Genomic DNA, 24,168 nt, shown 5'->3' on the forward strand with positions numbered 1-24,168 from the left:
CAAAAGTTGTTCAGAATAATGATCTGAACAATATGCATATTTCGTTTTTATCCTATGTGGCCCCGTTAGGGAGCTACAGTTTGGCCCCTAAAAATTACTTCTAGAAATAACTCCAGAACGGTAAAGAATTTCTAAATACTTGTTGAACAAAAAATGTTTGAAATGTCATGACCTTTCTTACGATATCAAGCAAAAGGGGCTGACCCTTTAAATTAGGGGCCCAGAAGGGTCCAAAGGTTTATGAGAATATCTCAGAAACTATTAATATTTTGTAATAAGTCATTGAAGCGGAAATGTTCATCTAAACGAGCTTGTTCTTATCAAATCAAAAAGTAGGTCATATGTTACGTAATAAGGGATTTTAAGGGCCAAAATCATAAATAATTGACGCCTCATATCTTGAAAACGACAAATATTTTGAAAAGCATTATTGAACAAAAGTTGTTCAGAATGATAATCTAAACAATATGTACATTTCGTTTTTTCCCTATGTGGCCCCGTTAGGGAGCTACAGTTTGGCCCCTAAATATTTCTTGTAGAGATAACTCGAGAACGGTAAAGAATTTCTAAATACTTGTTGAGCAAAAAATTTTTAAAATGACAAGGCCTTTCTTACGATATCAAGCAAAACGGGCTGGCCCTTTAAATTAGGGGTTCAGAAGGGTCCAAATGTTTTTGAGAATATCTCAGAAACTATTAATATTTTATAATAAGTTGTAGAAGCGGAAATGTTCATCTCAACGAGCTTGATCTTATCAAATCAAAAAGTAGGCCATATGTTACGTAATTAGAGATTTTAAGGGCCAAAATCGTAAATATTTGACGCCTCATATCTTTAAAACGACATATTTTTTGAAAAGCATTATTGAACAAAAGTTGTTCAATGTGTCATAACCTATCGATCAATATCAAAAAATGGGTCTGCGGGCCTCATGGCTCGCCTGTAGAGTCGATTTTTGTCGATATCAGTCGATTTCAAAAACTTGTAACTGGTAAATATTTTGTAAGGACATATTGAACAAAAGTTGTTCAGTTTATCGAGATCTATCGATTGATATCAAGAAATAGGCCTATGGTCCTAATGGCTCGCCTGTAGAGTCGATTTTTTGTCGATATCGGTCGACCTCAATAACTTTTTACAGGTAAATATTTTGTAAAGACATATAGAACTAAAGTTGTTGAGTCTATAGAGGGCTAACAAATGACATCAAGAAATAGGCCCGCGGGCCTTATGGCTCGCCTGGAGAGTCGAATTTCAAACGAATTTCACCGCAACTTTGCTTCAGAAGCTTATGATATGAAAAATTGATTATATCTAAAGTGTCTTAAAGTCGGAAACTAAATTGGGACTCATTTGTCTTTTTTTTTTTTTAACTCCGAGTGCATCAACAAATCGGACGGAAGACCTACTCGTTGCTCGCAACGAGATCGTGTCTAGTTTATTATTATTATTGAAATGTCTTTTAAATCCATCATTTCCATTCCAAGACATTTTGTTGGCAGAATAGTCTTGCTGCGAATGCTCCTTGGTCAGGAGTCAAAGGACCGGTTACTTTTCCAAATTTTAGTTTGTGGCTTTTTGCTGCCCTTTCTATTCTGTCAAACTCAATTAATTGAATGTTCACAGTTACCCAAACTAGTATGCGAATATTATATACTGACGAAAGTTCAAACTAAATGGCAAAGAAATCACTTTATAAAGCCGCCAAGTATTGAATAATTGACATTGCCATATTTAGATTTCATAAGAATTATGACTCCCCTCTTTCAAGGGGAGACATATTGCTTTTGTGCTTTCTGTCCGTCCGTCTCTCTCTGTCACAAAATCTTGTGAACGCTTCTCCTCCTATATGGGTTATAGGAGAGACTTGAAACTTTGTACAATGCTTCATTGCCATTTCTAGATGTGCATGTATATTGTAGGGACAGAGGGGTCGAATTATTTTCGTAAAAGTTATAGTGAATCTAAGAGGGGTGGAGGATGTAAAATAGCTTGTGAACACTTCTCCCCCTATATGGGTTACTGGATAGATTGGAAACTTTGTACAACGCTTATTTGTGGGACGGGAGGGTCCAATTATTTTCCTAAAAGTTACAGTGTATCTAAGAGGGATGGAGGATGTTAAAATAGATTGTGAACGCCTCTCCTCCTATAGGGCTTATTCGATAGACTTGAAATTTTGTTCAATACTTCAATGCCATTTGCAAATGTACATATTGTAGGGACAGGAGGATCCAATCCTTAAAATTATAGTGGATCTGAGGGGTGGAGGGTGTAAAATAATTTGTTAACACTTCTCCCATGTGGTTTATGGGCGTTCATAGTGTCTATGTTCCTGCTCATGCTTTCTCCTCCATATCATGCACTACATTAAGGGGAGGAGGTTTGATTTGGAGCACTTCCAGTTTGGGGAGACATCTGTTGTTGTTTTTTATATAAAAACAAGCTCTAGTTTCATAGGAATTAGGCCTTCACTAAACCACAGAAAGTAAATACATTAATCTTTATAGCAAATAAGAGTTATGAATGAAGTTTTTTATCACATTCCCACCTGGGTACTATGATACCTTCGTTTGCTTCTACTCTTAAGTTCACCTAATTACTCAGCTGTAGTCTCTCTCATGATCAGGATAAACACAACTTGAACGACATGTGCTCATCCAAAAGCCCCTTATGTAGAATGACATAGTAACCCAAAAAAGGCTTTACATGCCTTTTACACAGTCAAGTTATTGAAGTTTAAAAATGCATTAACATTTAAATAAGGTCAAGAAAAAAAGGAGTCAAAAGACAGAAAAATACAGATTGATTGATTGTGTATTGCTTAACATCTCTCTCGAGAATCTTTCACTCCTATGGGGACGTCACCAAGACCGATTTAGTTTAGTTTATTGATTTGATTTGAACATATTTTATTGTATAAATATACAACGTAGTTTATTGAAACCTTGCGAAACATCTCATTGGTATGGTACAGATATATAATAATCAAGTAACAATATATACATGTACTATAGGGTTTCAAATTTAGGCCTATATGCTCGACGCTTACGGCCATTGAGCAGTGAGTGTTCTTTAGCGTGCCACACCTACCGGTGACATTCACACCTGATGCCTAGCGTTTGGCGATGGAACTGCCATTACCTGTTTTAAGGACTTAGGTCTGTCGCTGCCGCGATTCGAACCCCGACATTCCGCATGCGTGGTGAACGCTCTACCTCTAGACCACCGCGGCAGTTCCGAAAAATACAAAACTGACCTTTATTCTATTCAAAACAAAGTAAACAAATCATGTAACGTAATGAAACGTCAAGATGAAGTGATTATTTCGAGAATACGCATCGGACATTCAAAATTGACCCATTATTACCTACTTAACAGATAACTTCAGCCTGAATGCATATCTTGTGACTGTCCATTAATTATACATCACATAGTCTTCCCCCAGTCTAATGCACAGTGAGACTCTTCAATTACCACAAAAACTCTACCAACGTTTCCCCCAACGTTGCCTAAAGTTTCAGCATGCAACAGGATATCTTCTGGATGTTCAATGAAAGTTGAAGATAATGATCAGTGATCAATCTCATAACGCCTATAAGCAATACAAAATAGAGACTTGGGCAAACACGAATCTCTGGATATACCAGAGGTGGGATCGGGTGCCTAGGAGGAGTAAGCATCCCCTGTCGACCAGTCACACCCACCGGGAGCCCTATACCTTGAGCAGGTGAACGGGATTATCCGTAGTCATAATCAGTGTGTCTAACAATCGGTATGAAACACGTCAGACAGCTTTTGACCTAATGATAGGTTGTATTGGCAAACTAGATCGTTATAACGACCATTTGCGATATGCTGATTATACACGAGACTGTTGAAACCCCTGCACCATCAACTTGTTTGTCAGTAGCCTGATTCGACTTTTAAAAAACTGACCATACGTAGAACAAGCTCTTGCGTATCATACGAATCAGGTGGGAGATATAAACACCCTATGCAGGTGATAATGGAATGTGCTAAATAAATATGGGAAGTTAACGATGGAGAAGTTAAAATCATCCCGTTTGTCATAAAGTTGAGTTAGTTTGCCGTCAATATCTACAAATGTACTTTCAATAAAACACCTAAGTATGAAGCAGAAGTGGACGACTCTGTGGTGTCTTATTTTGAGTTCACAAGGATATATGGAATCGACATATGAATGAAAATTATTATTGTTAATAGATATAACTAAATGTCGCATTGGAGACCACATCAAGATATTTTTTCTTCTCACGTAGAAGTCTTTGAATAAATTCTGCTTCATAAGAATGTAACAAGAGTACCACAAACTGTACATAATACGCCCGTGAAAATGCTTACATAGGGTGTTTGTCTTAAACCATAATTTGTAGTATCAGGCATCACCAGGCTATGACATTTTGTATGACATGAATAAAGGGTCTTAGAGTAAAACTGTGAGTTTTGTGTGTAAAATATTTCCCCCAAATTCAACCAAGTTCAACAAAGAAAATTAACACTTATTGAGAATGAAAATCCATGCACTATGCACATCTTCAAGTTATTTACAAATACCCTAGCTTCTGAATTGTGAGAGGAGTTATAAGGACAAACCATGTTTTTATTTAAGATAATATTTCCTCAAAATGTTTAAAGATCAACAACCTGTAATTTTCTTCAAAGTTGAAGAAAATCAAAATCCTTGCCACATGCTCATCTTCCATGCCCATACAAATACTCTGTAAAATAAGAAGGTTCTCACTTGAAAACTGTGAAAGGAAAAACAAGACAACTTAATTACTCTCTGTATAATAATTCCTCCAAACGGACGAAGTTTAAATTTTATTTATAAATTGAAGAAAATCAAAATCCTTGCCACATGCACTCTTTCAATACCCATTTAAACACTCTGTATAATAAGGTTCTCACTCGAAAACTATGGGAGGTGTTCATCGAACAAATCTTGTACTGTCTTTGTAAGAGTTCAACAACCTGTAATTTTCTCAAATATTGAAGGAAATCAAACTTACCAGCCAGCCAGCCAGACGCACAGACAGCGCCATATCATAATACGTCCCGTCTAATGACGGGAGTATAAAAACAGATCAGCTAACAAAGTAGCACAATTCGTGCCCATGGGAATTCCAGCAGACTGTTGGAAGAACTGATCACCAAAGACCACGACTATATTGTCGATGAGGAGCTTCTGCATATTTTTTATTTCAACTTCCGAGTACTTGTGCGTGGAGTCAGAGTGGTGTTTAACAAATTGATTTTTTGGATCACTGGTCACTAGATATGAATATTTTCATTTTCCAATTTTGTTGAAGAAGCAGGTGCCTATGATGTCAAACAGTCTTGTCTTTTATTTCATCTTGAATTTATCCATGTAAGCATTTTCACAGGCGGATTATGTACAATTTGTGGTGTTCTTGTTTATTACTATTAAAGTAAATTGGCAAATTCTCAGTTCCATACATATCCTCCACTTTCTATCTACAGCAGTTTCTCTGGTGTGGTTTTCCTCCTTAAGCATTTAAGAATGAGTATATTTTGAATTACCGACTGGAATTCTTGAAATGTGATCATCATGTTTCAGGCTATATTTATTGTTTTGTACGAAATTAGGCCGTGAGCATTGTAATGCGTTGAATTGTGTTGATATGAAAGAAAACGTTTTCTTGCTACCGCTTCTAGTTTTTCAATAATGATTGGACTAGTTTTTCAATAATGATTGGACACCGTTATTATCAGCAAGGGCCTCTTATTACAGACAATGGTACGTACTATATAAATACATGTGTGCAGTCCTCCGAATTTACCTGGTCCTTGGGTTTTGAATAAATTACGGTAAGACAAAATAATTTAATACTTTATATTAGTTACTCAAAACGTATGTATTGTCAATAATATCCCATAGTTTGGATAATGATGAAGTTTTTCTAAATGTTGTTGTTAGACTCCCAATGGTTGAAACTTAGATCTATCGAAGTTCTCGGTCTATCGAAATGATGAAATCACAGTCCCATTTATTTCTCTATATAACTCAGCAAAATAACTCTCGAAAGGAAACGTGCGTTGTTTGTTTTACACCCCAATAAGAATTTTTCATTAATACTGAAACGTGACTAACAGCAATTAAAGTACCATAAATTTAGAACTTTTTTGAATTCTTTATTAAATTTAAGGTATACAGTTCATCAGTTTACATAAATCATTAATGACACAGTTGATATCAGAAAATAAAGTACATACATATGACGAATTTGCCTTGTTTATATATGATACAGCAAAAACTAGCTGAGGTGACCTTTCTCAACATTTTAAGACTTAAAAACAAGTACACATTTTGCTCTCGGACTTTGAATGCTAGGTGTATACATGTATATTTTCCAAGGTTACACATGTCTTTCAAGTTATTAACAGTAAACAACTGAACTAATTTTAACACAGAAGGTTTTATCCAATAGTATGGCTTAATAAGTCTTTTCCTTAAACTTGAGGACATTGTAAAGTGAAAGTGAAATTCATTTTCTACTAAATTTTTACAAAGTATACACAAGATTTCTGAACATTACTAAATCTCTCGACTTCTATATCATTTTCATTTAATTTTTGTTTTATCCATACATCACGAAAACCATGATTTATAAGTAAAGTATACAATTATCAGTATTTAAAAGCTTGCACCAATACTTAACAATATTCTACATGTATATTCTTTTATATTTCAATGGAAGGCGACCCAATTCAGCGTAAAAAGCAACATTACAAATAGTTTTTTCTAACATCAAAACTTGGTGGGTGGTGTTTTTTTTCTTTGTTTGTTTGTTTGTTTGTTGTTGTTTTTTTTACAAAATCAAGATGCAGCCTTTCAACATTCTCACCTTTATGTATGCCCCATTTTCAGAAGCATACTTGCAGATACTCCAAATATAACAGTTAAAAAAAGAGTCTATTTCGTGATTTAAGTACATAAGTTTTACATTTCTATTCAAAAACTTCAGTTCTGGATCCCATGTCATATTGGTATCCATGGCAATACCAAAGTAAATAAAGTCGCAAAAAATGACATTCAAAATAGTATTGTACACCTTTAAATTCCCTACACTAATTTAAAATATTTCATAAAACTATATGTAATTTAACTTTCGCAAATCTATTTGGATTCCTGTGACACAAGTAAACTTTATTCTATTCAAAACAAACCTTGTGACATCGTGATGAAACGTCAGGAAGAAGTGATTATTTCAAGAATACACATCGGACATTCAAAGTTGACCCACTCTTACTAGACAGAGAACTTCAGTCTGAATGTATAGCTTGTGACTGTCCATTAAAGGGGCATCAGCTGTCACTTTGTCACCAAAAATTGATTTCAACGAAAATTGCTCTATCATTTATATATCAGTAATAACACAAGAAATATATTTTTAAAAAGAGTCTTAAAAAATATCTAACACTACTTTTACAACAAGTTGATCGACGAAGGTCGCATAACACGTCACGGTACCACGTGACTATCTAACAAATTAACTATGCTTTTTGAAATAGGAGCTTATATTTAAGTCCGTATTGTCGCTAATTATCGCAATATTTTGGCGAACGAACTATTACAATTTCTATACGGATAAGGAAGACAAAATGCATATAATTTTGTATACTTTGAAAACACGAGATGTGTCCTTTAAGAGATTGATTAGTTTTCGTTATCTTCACCATTCATCTGTTAAAATGTTTGAAGAAAATAATATGTAGACCCATACACGCACGATGTGTTCATCAACTGACTTTTCCCCCAGAATTTTCTTTTTACAGTCTCAGGAATGCTTTATAAGTTTCTTGTAAATTTAATTGAAAAATTAATCAAAACCAGTGCTGACAAAATAATTGTATTTGAATTTGATAAGGTTATGCATTTGATTTTGATACAGGTTACGTATTTGATTTTGATACAGGTTATGAAGAATAGTGTGATAATTATCATTGCGTCAGTTTTCGTTGTCGGGGTTTCTTCATTTGAATGCGAAGAAGATGCCTACATTTGTGAAACTTCGTTGGAGATTACTGAAACGCTGACTATGTACCATGACACAGAAAAGGCGGTGTATCCTAAAAACGGTTTTCTTTACAAATATGACATAACAGACACAAACCTTGCTGCACCTGTTAACATTAGTGAAGTTATCACAGCTGATGGATGGGAAGACCGAAAGCTGGTTGTTGTAGCAAATGGCACATTACCAGGACCGTCTATCATAGCTTATGAAGACCAGGTTCTTGTAATACGCGTTACAAACAGCCTACCCTCAGACACCGTGTCCATCCACTGGCATGGACTTGAACAGAGGGGTACTCCATATATGGATGGGACGAGTTACGTAACACAGTGTCCGATTGCCCCTGGTCAAACATTCACTTACACATTTAAGGTAACTCAGGGTGGCACCTACTGGTATCACTCTCACGCAGGTGTACAAAGGGGCAAAGGACTGTACGGTGCGTTAGTAATTAGAGAACGAAACATTCCATTACACTTACAGAACGTTTCCGGAGATTTCATTTTGCAGTTGCAAGATTGGAATCACGATTATGACGTAGAAAAGGGGTTGTTTTATTCTAAAACAGGGGTCTATTTGGATAGAAGAGAAGTTATGACTTCCAAAGCTCCCGAAGGTTTAAATATTTCAATTTGGAAAGCTCATTCTTCTCTCATTAATGGCAATGGACGGTATCATGATCCGGAAACAGGCAAGCACAATGAAGCACCATTACAGATCTTTGACGTTGACAACGGCAAAATATACCGCTTCCGCGTTATAAACGCTGCCTCCATGTACTCGTATAGAGTTTCAATCGACAATCATTCTTTGACTGTGGTTGCTTCTGATGGATATTTCATTAGACCAGTAGTTGTTGAATCCGTGTTTGTTCATCCAGGAGAGAGGTACGATTTTACTATACATGCCACTTCGAAAGTCCAAAACTACATGATTAGAGGAGTTGCTGATGATATTGTCAATCCTATACCTGCTGAAGCAGTTTTGCATTATCGTGGATCAGATGAAACATTTGTGAACGTACCTTCTAGGAAAGTACCATGCTCATCAACAGAAAAATGTATAGTTTTAAATTGCCCTGTACAGTCTTTTCTGATGGAACCAGAACTTCAATGTATGGCAATAGATACCACTACAGCATATGAATCTAGTGAAATTCCAGCTTACTTTGAAGGGTCATTCCATGAATATTTCTTAAATTTCGTTATTCCAGGTCCTAAAAAAACTCCTCGCACTGTCAACTACATCGATTTCGTACTTCCATCTGTTTCGGCATTATCCCAACCAAATAAGATCCCTAATCATTGTTCTAAAACTGACTGTAAAGAGAATGAAATATGCAAATGTACCAATGTAATAGATTTAGACCATAACGATACAATCCAGTTCGTGTTTATGAACATGGGCAAAAGAAAAGGATGGGATCATCCAATCCACATGCATGGACATTCCTTTGATGTTTTAAAATTTGGATTTGCCAATTATAACGAAACAACAGGGGAGTACATTTCTCAAAACACAGACATCGACTGTAAAGGAAATGCCACCGAAGATAAAAACTTCTGCAATAATGCTACATGGAGGAACCCAGCTTGGTTGAATGGGAATGTTCCTGGTTTGAATCTTGTCGACCCTCCTCGGAAGGATACGGTTATTGTTCCTTTTGGTGGTTACGTGGTAGTACGTATTAAAGCCGATAATCCTGGATTATGGTTTCTCCATTGCCAAATGTTACCGCACACAGCAGATGGAATGGCGGTTCTCCTTAATGAATCATTCCCATATTTGCCAGAAATACCGAAAGGCTTTCCAATCTGTGGAGATTTTGAGGGCATTGACCCAGGTAAATGCCGAATTCATATGTAAACTAAACTTTTGTTTTAAATTAAGATCTAAAGTTTTTATTGTGTGAATTTTTAAAACAACTAATTTGCTTAATGATGACTTCACAAAGGTTCTCTTATGAGTACACCCGAACCGACCACTACTACACCCATACCTACCACTACAGAGCCTGCCAGTGAGTAGATATTCTAGATATTCAAATCATTAAACATGCATTAATTATACCGACAATTTAAAAAAAGTACTAACGTTATGAACAGATGCTTTCAAAGCATTTTGGTGACTTACACAATATCATGCATATATCTATATTACTGTTTGCACGAATCGTGTGATCAGCGATATACTATTTTATGAAATTTTATTTTATCATGGGTGTAATATGTTATGAAACTTTGAAAGTATCATTTGTCAGTGTTGGAAAATCAGAATTGGTAGACAAAACAAAATACATTTAATTAATTCACTTCCTGTTTTCTGATGCTGCAACTACAACCTATCCCAAACCTTTTTGGCAATGTTTTATAGCACATGATTATTTTGTGTGTGCATGAACAACAGCATATTTAAGGCATATACTTAACAAATATTACTATAATCAGAACTTTATTTAGATTATTCAAAAAAGATTTTCCAAACCGAACCATTACTTACGAGAATGATGAGATTTATTGTTATGATTCTTAAAGATGTATTCTCTCTCTATATATATATATAATTATAATTATATATATATATATATATATATATATATATATATTATGTGTGTGTTTTGATGGAATGAACAACAGTGGACGTTTCTCTCCATAGGATGCTTGACCCCAGCGGACTGTCTCCGACATACCGGCACGTGTGGGACTGCATGGGAATGCGTAGACAAACTCTGTCATTGTAGACTATCATAAGCTATTCAACTTTATCATGATGTATCTAAACATTTATCAGTTTGAATACAGATATTATTATCAGCAATTGTTCCTTTGTTGTGCGACGTTTCTTATGTTTAGCAAAACTCATGGGGAATAGCTAGTGTGAAAAATGATGTTATACTACCGATTTTTATGCATGATATCGTTATCTTGCAATCTTGCAGATTGATCTCACGAATAGGGGATTCTAGAAACTTCAATCACGTTTGCTGGACTAGAACACACTGGATTCACTATTCTCTGAACTCCAATTCCCATTGTTCACATGGTTGAGAAAGACCACTGTATTCAATTGATCAACGAAATACAGATTTAGCTATTGTAATAGAAAATCAAACGATATATTTCTACGAGTTTACGTGTCCACGAAAGTGTATCCGAAGAATAGTCCAGATTCATAAAATTTTATATATGTTAAAGTTATAGAAACCACAGTATGTATGTAATCTGAAAACATTACACTTCTATTCACATACAAATTGAATTCCTGTTTAATTTTAAAATATCAACACCAATGTTACCATCTTTCTACAATGAAAATGATGCGGTTCTTTGTGACAAGAGTAGGAATATATAAAACTGATATGACTGAATGAACACTACACTACTGAAATCAATACAAATATAATCAGACCTTTTATTTCAAAATTTCGAGCATTTATTATACGTCATCTGAATTGGAAAATGGGCCAGGTGGGGGTCTGTACACTCTTTTCTGATCGTGTTGCCCGTCGGTATCAGCCGATGGTTTATACACCCGTTTATTGCCATGATTCCAGTCGGGATCGGTCGGTGGTCTGTACACCCGTTTCTGGTGTACACCTCCGTTGATCCAGTCGGGATCGGTCGGTGGTCTGTACACCCGTTTCTGATGTACACCTCCGTTGATCCAGTCGGGATCGGTTGGTGGTCTGTACACCCGTTTCTGGTGTACACCTCCGTTGATCCAGTCGGGATCGGTCGGTGGTCTGTACACCCGTTTCTGGTGTACACCTCCGTTGGTCCAGTCGGGATCGGTCGGTGGTCTGTACACCCGTTTCTGGTGTACACCTCCGTTAGTCCAGTCGGGATCGGTCGGTGGTCTGTACACCCGTTTCTGGGGTACACCTCCGTTGATCCAGTCGGAATCGGTCGGTGGTCTGTACACCCGTTTATGACCTCGATTCCAGTCGGGTTTAGTTGGTGGTCTATACACCCGTTTTTGATCATGAACAATTACTTCGTCGGGCGGTGGTAAATACTGTTTTTCACGATGTCCATGTTGCATATTAAAACACGGGGGTTCATAGCAAATAAGTCCAGGTCGTGCTTGCGCAATGACCGCAAAACTCAGTGCAAATATTAATTTTAAAAAACTGATGAGGTCAATCATTGTATGGTCTGAAAAATTAAAAGTATTTTGTTTTCACTCAGAATACATTACCCGAATATAAACAATCTAAAACATGCATATACTCGTCCAAATAAACATTTAACATGAAAATACTTCAATATGCATATACCAAATTGTATACTATTTCCCCTTTTACTACTTCATGTCTACATATTCACCCAAAGTTTCATGTTTTTCCATTTTATTTACTTACCGTGATTTGTATGTTTATGTACTGGTTCGGACTCGCAAACATTTTTTTTAAAGTTTTGGTCACTGCAATATATACAGCTGGTAGCTACCTGAAGCCCTAGCATCAGATGGTGTCAATTGCTGCAACGGATACTTACTTGTCATGATGCACGTAATCAGTAGAAACAAATGTGACTTCGAAATCGAAATAGCAAAGATATGCTTAGAAACTGTACAATGCGGACAAGATCATAAATCACGTGTAGTGAGACTTGTCAAAAGTCAAATATATACAGCTTTTGAACACAAAAGTAAATTCTTAGAGGCAGGTTGGACTAATTTAAAAACAACCAACAAAAAGCTTAAAATAATTCTACAAGACAATGACATTTTTATTCAGTATTTGAACAATTAATCTCTATGCATAGAATGGTTATGTATGTATAAATAGTCAAGCAGATGCCTATGGGTGTTCCTTGTGATGCACAACAGGCACACGTATTCATATAAAACTCGAAATAACATACGATTTATATAAAATGCATGTTGTTTGTTTACTAAAGCTGTTGAAGCAACATTTCATGCACATTTACTGAAGAACGAATGATCAAATTACATGCTGCCATAAGACAGTAATACCCGCACGCAAGTGTTTGCTTTTAAATACGTTATGCTTATTTAATCAGCAAAGAAGACACAATAGTTACCACATAACCTACCCTATACTACATGTGTATATTGTATATATACTAGTATTCTTGCTGCATATGTTAAGGTGCATTGAGTATTCTATTGGGCAAGTGGCCTAGGGTCATCCCAAACCTTATTTCATACTTGTTGAAATATATTTACATTATCCTGACCCCTAAACCATAATATATTCCTGCTGCACTTATTAAAATGCATTGAGTATTCTGATGGGCAAGTGCCTTGGGGTCATTCCAAACCCTATCATTTTTTGATTGTTCAAAGACCTTTAAAATGGTGGAGGTTCCAGTCCTTAAAGCAAATATGTTCTTGTTGCACATGACACAATGCACTAAGCACCAGGTTTTTGACCGTCGTTTTTCCATCCCATTTGCCCCTTTAGGTGAAAAATTCCGAAAACTTATTGCACATGAAAGGTGAAGATAACGAACAGTGATTAAAAGGACACCACCAATCATCTTCCATAAGATGTTTTAGCTACATGTACTGCATAAAATGTAAGAGGAGTTCTGGAACCAATTACCTTCTAAAGATGATTTGGAAACTATGTAAAATGTAAGAGGAGTTTGGGAAACCAGGGTTTTGTAGAAAAAAACAACGTTTTCGACCACCAGTGTAAGATTGAAAATTCTAAAACCGCAATGCGCATCTACAGGACATCTTAATTGGTTACTACTTCAAACAAAAGGAGTTTGAGGAAGAAAACATGTGACAGACAAACGGACGGACCTGGGTAACAACAATATACACTGAATCCGAACTTTCCTGAGAAAGTGCGGGTATAATCACTTTAAAGTAAGTACTATTCTAAAGACATCAATTCGTTTAGTAGATACATGCGTTTTATTGATATACAAAATCCGACAGATGAGTTTATATTATGAGCAGCAATTCCTGATTTTTCTCTCTATTCCTTCACTAGGTCCTACTCGAACAGTTTCCATGTTCAGCCCTTGGGTGCCATTCAACAAAATTTGTGATCCTGAAATTGAAGTATTCAGCTTTTCTTTACGACGAACAATACGAACATGTTGTTCAGCTTTATACCTGTATTTATTTCTTGTCTAGCGTATTTAACAGCTCTATATATTACATTTATTTGTTTGAATTTTCTACGAGAATTTTCATTTATATCGAGATATCACTAGCTGTAGGTAAAGTATAACAAATTATATTTTATCGTGCCAACATCTGTCGTGACATTTTAAGCTTTTATAGGAAAGACCCGCGATTCTGATTTCTGAATGCGGAGTATTTGACGAAGAAACAGTCACTATATACTTTAGGTCTCAAGATGACCAAGGGAAGAGCTGGATTCGAATTGACTGTGTTGCTGCAACTCGTCTGTATATTTCAAAGATAAATATCATTTTTGAAAATGTATCAGGGTATGAATTGCGACGCTTCATTACTACGTGAAGCCCGTTGAACAAGCACTTCAGAAAAGTATGCTGGCGTGAAGCGTTGCAGTTCATACTCTCGTGTATTGTCAAAAATGAAATTTATTTCTTATATTTACATGTACATTCTACTTTAATTTCTGTCGGAATCCCAAGCTGTTCAAATAGACGTACTATATTTATCCTGTTCTGTATTCATGCTCGCATTGTTTACAGCAGGAAATGCCTATCACAACAATTTGTAAAAATATTGGGAACATGATATTACGTAATAAACATACTGCGGCCATTAACCGTACAAAGCATTTTCTCTCGCTTGCAAAACGAGACAAACTAATTTAGCTGAATAAACTTTGACGGTTTAAAATATAACAAATCTTACACTGTCTATATTGTATTGAATATGTTAATATTACGATACCTAGCTCAAAAAATATCTCTTCCACGTTCGTGCCTCTTTTCGCAGAAGTTTCTGTGAATAACATTCCACGTTTACTGGCAAAGTCCTGTCCTTTCTACAAAGAAAAGAAACTTTCAACCGTTTTAAGGTCACTATTAAAACCTTAATCGAGATTTGCAAATGATTAAAACGATGTTGTTGTTGTGGGTTTTTTTTCCAAAATAAAATATCTGATTTTGTCGTTATAGCATTCCATGTTTACTGGTAACCTCCTGTCCTTTCTACAAGGAAAGATACTTTCAACCGTTTTAAGATCACTATTGAAACTTTAATAAATATTTGTAAATGATTAAAACGATGGTTTTATTTTTTAAAAAGTAATCTCATTTTGTCGTTTGACACTCGATTTACATACATTGTACATGTAATAAATTTGACTGCACTAGAATGTGGTGGATTTATTTTTTTTTTTAAAGAAATTGTGCTTAAAACATCGTTACTCTTCTGCAGCATTTGTGCATTTCTTAATGAAAATGTGCCTTATGTCTACATACTTCAATAGAAATATCACAATGATGGTAGTTATGGGTAAAGTTGACACATTACCCTGACTTCTACTTCTCTGTTGTCTTTGAGGTCAGACTTGTTTCCTATAACTGCTACAGTAACTCCAGGCTCTGCTGTTAAAAGGTCAGATCGCCAGACTTCTAAATTCAGGAACGATATCTGTAGATTAAAAAGTTGCACTTCCTTAGTATAGAACTGATTTCACTTGCTTATTTTTGGAACAGGTGATTAATCAAGGCGTATGTATTGATATGTAAGAATGTACATGTACAAACATGTATCAAAGTGTATTATTCACAATATTCATTTACAGCGAAGATAGGACTGTATCTTGCTATAGTACAAGACTGTTTATGCTTTATTAATTTCAGTAATTATCAAACTTAATTGATTTTGTAGTTGGGAATGTGATGGTGGTTTTTAAAACCTCTAAAGTGTAGAGAGTTCAAACTAAACTATATAAAAGAAACGGTCATATTGTTCGTATTGTCATACTGTAATTTTTTTTATTTACTGGGTGGGTGTAAATACAGAAATTGCAATCTGACAGTACGTTAAGCCGTACAACTGATAAGCTTACAAAAGATAATACAAATATAACATCTACACATTAAACTGAATACATTGCATATATATCACCTAAATACCACATGTATATTTTGTCATTACTTAGGATCAATACCAGAGTTATAACATCACGATCACCACATGTGTGAGTATAAGTGTTCTTCATAATATGTATTTAGTGTACTATTTTGGGTTGTTTTCAGCTTCAGCCAGTGTTTCATTATTTTTTATTTTCTTACAATTGATTGATAAATGGTAATTTTATGAGTTCAATATATACATAACATATTTTGACTGGAGTGCTCGAGTGTATTCTATAAACTTTAATATATATGAACTTCTAATTACATTTTAGAAATCTGATCTTACCATTGATGTAATATCATATACAAGGAGTGCAATTTTTGCGTTCCGCAGATACATGGGAACGAGGGACCTGAAATTCTCCTGCCCTGCAGTGTCCCATATCTGAAAATAAACCTTCCTGTCCTCTATTTCAAGATGTTTCACGAAGTAGCTAGCTGAAAAGCAATGTCAAAATTGATAAATTACTATATGAAATATTGCATTTAATGAACTAACAGATTAATGGAAACCAAAGTCCAGTTCTGAAACACACAATAGTCTTAACTAGAGATATCATAAATAAGTTTTTATAAATCTTTAAGATCATAAGAACTTGCTTGGTTCATATCAAGGGTTTGAGTACATGTAGCCAGTGTTATTAATTAATAATGTGGGCAGATATAATATTACTATGTATATGTATTTTGTTTATCATTCAATATTTCAATAACATGTGGATCATATAAATGCAATTTTATAATCGAAGCCTGTTTTATGCAGAACAGTGGATATATTCAATAAAGCTTGAGTGTAAATCTACATTGTGCCTTGTCCACTCAGTCACATTAACTACATTGTACCTTGACCACTTCGTCACATTAACTACATTGTGGCTTCTCCACTTCGTCACATTAACTACATTGTGGCTTCTCCACTTCATCACATTAACTACATTGTGGCTTCTCCACTTCGTCACATTAACTACATGTATGTTGTGCCTTGTCCACTTCGTCACATATAAGTTTTCAAACCCTTTGAAATGAACTAAATGTAGGCTTATCGTGTACTCTATATATGCCCCACCTCAGATACATGTTGTGAGGTGGGAGTGACAGGGCGTTACTAAAGGCGTGGTATGTAATTCTCTCACCTCAGATACATGATGTGAGGTGGGAGTGACAGGGTGTTACTAAAGGCGTGGTATGTAATTCTGTCAATCTTTTGAAACAATTGTCAAAAGCCAACATTTTGTTTTTAAAAGTTTTTTTCGATTACGAGGAAAGGAAGCTACTATACACAGTACAGAGTGCTGTCTATTTTACGAGGACTACTAAGACACACCACATTGTTGGGAAATAATGAAATTTCAAGTAACTACGTAACTAATATCACTCACCCCCAACGGAGTTAGAAGTATGTTCATGAAAAGTATCATCGACGAATCTCTGAGCTATGGAAGTTTTTCCAACATTGCTGTCTCCTATGATGACGACTTTTACGTATATGTTGTCATCAGGCTGTTTAACGCGGCTCATTGCCTCATTCCAAGGAATACGATATTGCTGAAGATAAATTAAAATTGAACATCAAATGGTAGTAAAGTTATGTCCATTTTTTATTGATATGTTTGCTATAAATACATATTCATACTATTTATTATATTTCCGGTAATATCAAAAAGATAACTCCTACAATGAAACTATTGCCCAATCCTTTCATGTTTGACTTAATACGTTTTATAGACGGGGGTGTTGTACACTGCATTTAAAATCAGGCTGAAATAAAATATTACCTGCCAAAGAAAAAAATTCTGTTTACCGTAATTTGTGCAAAAAACAAAATTTAAAAAATCTGAGTCTTTCATTCTACTCGTATATATATATCAACAATCCGAGACCTGGAAGTTAATTTCATTGTAGGAGTTATCTTTTCTTGTGCGTGATCGGTGACAATGCAGACAGCTTGAATTATTTTCGTCTATAAAACTCATTAAAATAAATATGAAAGGATTGGACTTGTTTTAGAAGATGTTTAACGCTCTTTGGATAGGGAGATTCGATCTGTTTCTTGGAACTAAGGTGATTTTGAGCTTTATTTAAAACCGGTGTCCTATTTTCGAGTCATCCCTTGTTATATATATATAGATAGATAGATAGATAGATATAGATTGAGAACAAAATGGATAAGTAGCCCCTGTGCTTGGCCGTAACTTTTGAATAGATGGTGATAGAGCTTTCAGATGTGTAGTCCTTTTGACAAGGCCTCTCTTTAGGTAGCAAAATGTTGACTTCATTATCTGGAGATTGGTCATAAGGGAAGCAGTGTTTCACAAGCACATCAGGTTAAGTTATGATTTTAGAAACATAAATCTTATTAACGAACGACTGTCTTGGATAAATTTGATATCCAAGAATACAAGATTTAATGCCTAGGACAGATTGAAGATGCATGTAGCTCTAAAGCCTAATTTACATTTCTCCTACGATGGTCCTATGGAGCCCGTTACATGGCCGTATCTTCCTTTCTGTAGGATGACAGACGGCGATTTTCGTACGAAGTCACGGGTTCCGTGTCCTCTACCATTTTGTTTAGTTGAAAGGTATACACATTTTCAAACATCGCAAGTCCGTAGCGATGTCGTGAAAGGTGTTACAGGTTCCCCGTACGGTCATTTTGCGGAAGATATGCGCTGATCGGACAGCAAACACGATTTTTGGAGAACATAGGTGCAACAAAATTATTTATAAGAGGTGGATCTGTAGCTCTCTGGTATGTCAGATTTCCCTCAAGGAGCTGCGTGTAGCATGAAACTTGAGGTATCGCTACATTGATGTTATTTCCATGACAGTGATTTTGAAAAAAGGAAAGCTTTTTTTTTTTTTTTTTTAAATGAGTCTTCCTTGTTTCTTCATAATGTAATCTTCAGAACATTAATATTTAGATATATCTAGCATGAAGCAACGGTGAAAACTCAACGAAAATATGAGCCATTCACAGAGCTGACTACAGGAAAAAGTTGTCAGACCTGGCCTGGAGGTTATAAAACTTTTACCATACTCATACTCAAACTCAGCCATGTTTGTTTTGAGTACAACTCTGAGCAAGCTTCGAAACATACTTGAAAAATCTTGAGCATGTACTCCATTTGAGTATGAGAATGATTTTATAAAAGTTTTATAACCTTCACTTTTGAGTATGAGTACGATTTGGAGTTTGAATTTGAGTATGAAAACATGCCCAAAAATTTTATGACCTTTCGTGCTGATTTTCAGTTTTGTGATCTTTATTATTTTACATGATGAATTTACTTATAAAATTTAATTGTAACATTTGTTGTTGTACCCTGCATATCCAGTTAATCAATTTCAGTTTTTCAATTTCACACAATCAAAAATGTATTAATACATTTTAACATGCACTTTTTATTGATGACTACATTACATTCTTTTGTATTACACGTCATATTTCAATCACGTTCTTCACTGATGTCAGATGTCAGAATCATGCATGTAACCATCTAAATCTGAGAGGTCAGAATCATCCGAGTCATAGTACTTTTGTTTTTCTCCTTCGTTTTCTTCATTTGCAGTTCCCCCATATTCTTCCTCGATGACCTCAAGCTCATTTACTTCAAAGAATTCCCTCTACAAAGTAACAAACCCCCTCTTGGACTCCATGAAACTAGGTATCCTCTATGCACATCTGTTCCATTAATAGACAGCCTTTTCTGGATTCCAATCAGAGTGTAACTGAATTGTCATGAGAAATGTCCTTGAGGACGACTTGAGTTTGTTTCTCCATTCATCATCTGCGAAAATCCCATTTCCCATTTCGAAGTCCACAATACGAGATCGACCAGAGACAGAACAGTTGGACATCGAGTTTGGTACAGCTTATTTATAGTGCTCCCAGATATTTCATAAACTTTACGGCTAAAAAGCACAAATTTGATATGAAAACTAATGTTTTTAAACATCTATCATAATTAAAAGTCACAAACAACTCTTAATAAAAGCATTTAGATTTCTTCAGATACTTTGAGCTGACTTCCGTGACGATTACTTATCATGCAAAGCATATTTTTACAATATTGTCCATCCTTTTCAACTAGATTTACTTACAGTTCATTTCACAGCAATTTATCTCGGTAATGAGTCTACCATCTCATCACCAAACTCTACAAAACATCATTAAATGTTATCACAATGATTAACAATAGTATCTACAGTTTTATGATGATAATAATAGATTATAATTCATAATGTACTGTATGTATTGAAATCAAAATGATCAGTAATATTGATTTCTACTATCAAAAGTATTTGAGTAATATCATTATCACTTTTATGGGAATTGAGTACCAGAAGCCTCTTCCAGTGATCTCAGGGTGTAAGATCAACAGTCTTCGTTGCATATTTTTACAGCATCATTTACATCACTAAATCTGCCCTCCAAACTACATGTATCTGTCAAAGCTTTTAAAATTCTTTTCATAAGATACTTCATTCTCCCATTGAAATTCATCTCCCGAATTACCAAGTATAACTTCACTAAATAATGGTATTACAGAAATATAAAAGCTAAAAGAAATACAGTTGATATCACATGTAAAGCATAGAAATGTACAAGCAATGAGACAGATTTAAGTAGCTCTCCTCCGTAAGCTCTTGAAAAGCAGTCGAAATAGAATACATGGATATATGTACATGTATGTTCCTATGGGGCAGTTCAATAATTGATACCTGGTAGCTTTTTTATGCTTGCAATAATACGTTGGATCTCCTAGTCAGCCTCGTAAAACATGTTTTCTCCTTTTGTTAGAACGCTGACAACTTCAGTAAGGACATGATACAAATGATAACATCCTTCCACGCTTTTGTTGCTGACTGTACACTTCTTTTACAGGCAATCTGCTTGTAAAGCAAGAATGCATACATTGTAAAAGTTAGATGTAGACAGGACTTACAGTGAAATTTCTATTGGGTCCTTTAAGCTAGACCCTTCTGATAGTATTATTACAAACAAAGCATTAAATTCACTCTCCGAGTCACTCGCTTTAGCAATGCAATAAACGAAATCATCTTGTAAGAATTCAAAATAACTATGTTTACAAACCTGACTCAGGTGTGCGACGAAAGCTATATAGCCCTTCCACAAGCTCTTAGAGCTGCCTGTACATGACCCAACCGAATGCTGCCAATTCTCGTAGGAAGACATCAAAGAATGTTCAACGCCATCAACGTGTTCTTCAAAGTCTTGGTTTGGTTGGCTCTCTGATGGTAAAACTTAAAGAGTTCATCCAGCAGGTTATGTACCCTAGTAAATCCTAGTGCTATCGATCATTATAGATATGCAAAATTCAATTTTTATTACTCAACAACAATTTTTCAATTCATAGAAATATCATAGTAACTGGAAAATATTTCCAGAAAAGCATGTTTTATGATCATGTATATTCTCACCTTCAAAGCAGCTTTATATGTCTGCTCAGTTCTGGGAGACATGCACTTGACCATGATGAAGGACTGACTAGCATTCCTGATTTTAAAATGCAACGCCTGTTTATTAACTGCATTTGTAAATTCTCTCTGAATTTGCAGATTCGCATTCAATAAGTCCAAGAAAAACTCATTATGGAACACCTGTAAACGATCTCATTTTCGAGAACAAAAACATCCGTTGACCCATCAGTCTTGATGGTGCAGAACTTTCCCTGAGCTGTTTCTTCTTCAGTCTTGTTTCTTTCAACTTCAGCTATAGCAGCCATAAACCCTTTCCAACTTTAATTGTTCTTATTAGTGCTGTCTAAGTCAATACTTTTTTGTTGTTTGAAGCTCAGTTCGTAACCAGGAGGTTATGAGTGAGTGCTTGTGTCACATCAAACCTGGGTCATCGTTTTAGCAACAACAAAAAATACGTGGGGAAAATAATCATGCACATGGAACACAACAACAAAGACTGATATAACTTAAATTTTAATTGCTTGTAAAGGACTTCGTAATACTCCTTACTATCAATTCAAAGGCCAATTTCGAATAGGCCTACCCGCGATTTTGATTGCAGGAATGCGGTAAAAAAAAAATGCCCACTGATTTGATATATAGTTTAATTTATATGTTCCTTTTGTGATTAATGTGCTTGAAATAGGGGACTAATTAACTCGACCGCTGGACTATCGTATGAAATTTCATTCCCGCTCACCTGGGAAATAGACCGTCTCGGGCGGTCAGACGGGTTGTTATTTTCAACCCTTCAAAAAATCGTAAGAATTATGATGTAAAGCCGTAGAAGACGTTTAATGTTGACCAAAAATTGTTGCTCAATCTTTTGGAGTAAGAGATAAATAATTTTTTCCTCTGTCAAATATTATACAGTTGTAAAATTTTCAGCTTGACTAGCTATAAAATATTCTCATGATGTCATGATTAGAATTAATGCATATATCTTTTTACAACCCAAAAATAAAATAAAGGAATTTAGTGAACATTGGGAAAAGAATGACAATAGTTATTGTCTAAATGAAATGAAATAATTAAGTTCACACAGATGTCAAATAAATCTTGTAGCTATCTAAAGCAGAGGACAATATAATATCTTATGCAAATGGTCCCTTGAATTTTCGATTTAATACCTATTCAATGAATGAAACCTTTGCAAGAATCGGTAGCATGAATATGATGCCATATTTTCAATACTTTTCAGTCTCAGGGAACATAAAACTCGGACACTCTGATTTATGACCCGGGCTAAAACTGTGCATTTTTTTCTATGGTGACAAAATATAAAGTTTGCCTATATAGATTGGAATGACACCGTCTACTTATCTAAGAGTTACCATGCTATTTGAAAGATAGAGTAACTTCCGCAAGCACTGAAATAATCCAGTCTAATTTCTCCGTCATCCACAAATTCATAGTATAACTATATATCATTTTTACATGGTGTGAATATGTAAAGACAATCAAAATACTTATAGGCACTTGATGATGGCATGCATCATTCATTTAGTGCAAATTCGTTACAAAAAGGGGTTTGTGCAAACCGTGACAATTACTTACTTGTGGGTATAATTCATCCAACTCTTTCTCAATATGCGTCTTATATCAGTTTTTCTTAAAACGTAGTGAAGAAACATCCAAATCTAATTTCCTTCAAAACGATACCCATGTTCACTTATTTAGAAACCTAAAACGAAAGTAAAGTTTGACTTCGCCATTTTGGATTTTTTTTTTTTTGGCACATTGTTGACGTAGGCTAATATTCTATATCATACTTAATTCATGTTCTCTTGAATATACATCTATTTATTGGGTATCAATCGATCTGTGAATGCACTTTTAACCCCATATACCCGTGGATATTTAAATGTTCTTTATGAACACGATAATAGGCTATGTTGACACTTACCTGAAGCAAAAGACGATATCTTATCAAGTTACATTTTATTCCCAGGCAGAAAAGCGTGTAATCCATTCATTGCTGTATTTGGGGCATCAGGAAATCGGAGGGGAATCTATGAAGAAAACACTAATTTACTTCCGCAAACAATTGGGCAGGCGCAGATTTTTAAAAGCCCAGTGATATAGAACGTAAGAATTCCTGAATTCTAACTGGAGGTTAATAGTACCTTAGATAATCTAAAGAAAGAAATACACAGCAAAATTTAAAGTACCTTGAAATTATTCCTTTCATTCAAAATACCCTGTCCATGATCAACATGAAGCTTGTGTGATAATTGTTTAGGAAGTTGAATTTGAAAGCTGAATGATTTATGCTAATCATTTCCCTTAATTATATAAATGATATGAATCATAGTTGATACTTTCATTATTGGAAAGAATGTTCACCTGACTATGAATAGTTATAATATGACAATGTCAAATACTCTATAAAAAGATTGATAAAATTCTAATCGTATTTCAAATGTAATGAACAAATTACGGATATGTTCCGCAATGTTCATAAGGCAAATAAAGCATCCACAACTTCTATATTTGGTTGGAAATTGTAATGGCTGCTTCACACGGGGAGAACACCAGGGGTTCCTCCACGTGTCAA

At 35.1% G+C, this 24,168-nt stretch overlaps 2 protein-coding genes across 6 annotated transcripts; one reads left to right on the forward strand and one right to left on the reverse strand.

Annotated features, from left to right (window-relative positions):
* The first annotated feature begins 5,756 nt into the window (after positions 1–5,756).
* Positions 5,757–10,877, forward strand: LOC130051743 (uncharacterized). Its single transcript, XM_056154318.1, has 4 exons — positions 5,757–5,854; positions 7,963–9,907; positions 10,019–10,084; positions 10,720–10,877. Exons 2-4 carry the CDS (start codon positions 7,966–7,968, stop codon positions 10,812–10,814), a joined length of 2,103 nt encoding a protein of 700 aa, XP_056010293.1. The 5' UTR covers positions 5,757–5,854; positions 7,963–7,965; the 3' UTR covers positions 10,815–10,877.
* A 573-nt stretch (positions 10,878–11,450) lies between these two features.
* LOC130051744 (uncharacterized) lies at positions 11,451–23,799 on the reverse strand. 5 transcript variants are annotated; one of them, XM_056154322.1, is made up of 11 exons: positions 23,518–23,641; positions 23,169–23,295; positions 21,573–21,648; positions 21,226–21,383; positions 20,232–21,020; positions 17,507–20,042; positions 16,414–16,565; positions 15,517–15,636; positions 14,932–15,025; positions 12,425–14,092; positions 11,451–12,218 (listed from the first exon to the last, which is right to left on the reverse strand). In XM_056154322.1, the coding sequence occupies exons 6-10, from the start codon at positions 17,643–17,645 to the stop codon at positions 13,989–13,991; spliced, it is 609 nt and encodes a 202-aa protein (XP_056010297.1). In that variant the 5' UTR covers positions 17,646–20,042; positions 20,232–21,020; positions 21,226–21,383; positions 21,573–21,648; positions 23,169–23,295; positions 23,518–23,641; the 3' UTR covers positions 11,451–12,218; positions 12,425–13,988. The 5 variants fall into 5 exon arrangements, with proteins under 5 accessions (XP_056010297.1, XP_056010295.1, XP_056010294.1 ...); XM_056154320.1 differs by having other exon boundaries at positions 17,507–21,020; XM_056154319.1 differs by lacking the exons at positions 20,232–21,020; positions 21,226–21,383; positions 21,573–21,648; positions 23,169–23,295 and adding an exon at positions 23,783–23,799 and having other exon boundaries at positions 17,507–17,672; positions 23,518–23,623.
* Between the last annotated feature and the right edge of the window lie 369 nt (positions 23,800–24,168).

This window comes from Ostrea edulis, chromosome 2 (genome assembly GCF_947568905.1).
Source record: "Ostrea edulis chromosome 2, xbOstEdul1.1, whole genome shotgun sequence".
NCBI lineage: Eukaryota > Metazoa > Mollusca > Bivalvia > Ostreida > Ostreidae > Ostrea > Ostrea edulis.

Coding starts and splice junctions, on each gene's coding strand:
- LOC130051744 (XM_056154319.1), bottom strand. CDS start 23,583: ATGGATTACACGCTTTTCTGCCTGGGAATAAAATGTAACTTGATAAGA. Junction 17,673..23,517: donor GATATCGTCTTTTGCTTCAG/GTAAGTGTCAAC, acceptor ATTTATCTTCAG/CAATATCGTATTCCTTGGAA. Junction 16,566..17,506: donor TACTTCTAACTCCGTTGGGG/GTGAGTGATATT, acceptor ATTGCTTTTCAG/CTAGCTACTTCGTGAAACAT.
- LOC130051743 (XM_056154318.1), top strand. CDS start 7,966: ATGAAGAATAGTGTGATAATTATCATTGCGTCAGTTTTCGTTGTCGGG. Junction 9,908..10,018: donor TTTTGAGGGCATTGACCCAG/GTAAATGCCGAA, acceptor GACTTCACAAAG/GTTCTCTTATGAGTACACCC. Junction 10,085..10,719: donor TACCACTACAGAGCCTGCCA/GTGAGTAGATAT, acceptor TTCTCTCCATAG/GATGCTTGACCCCAGCGGAC.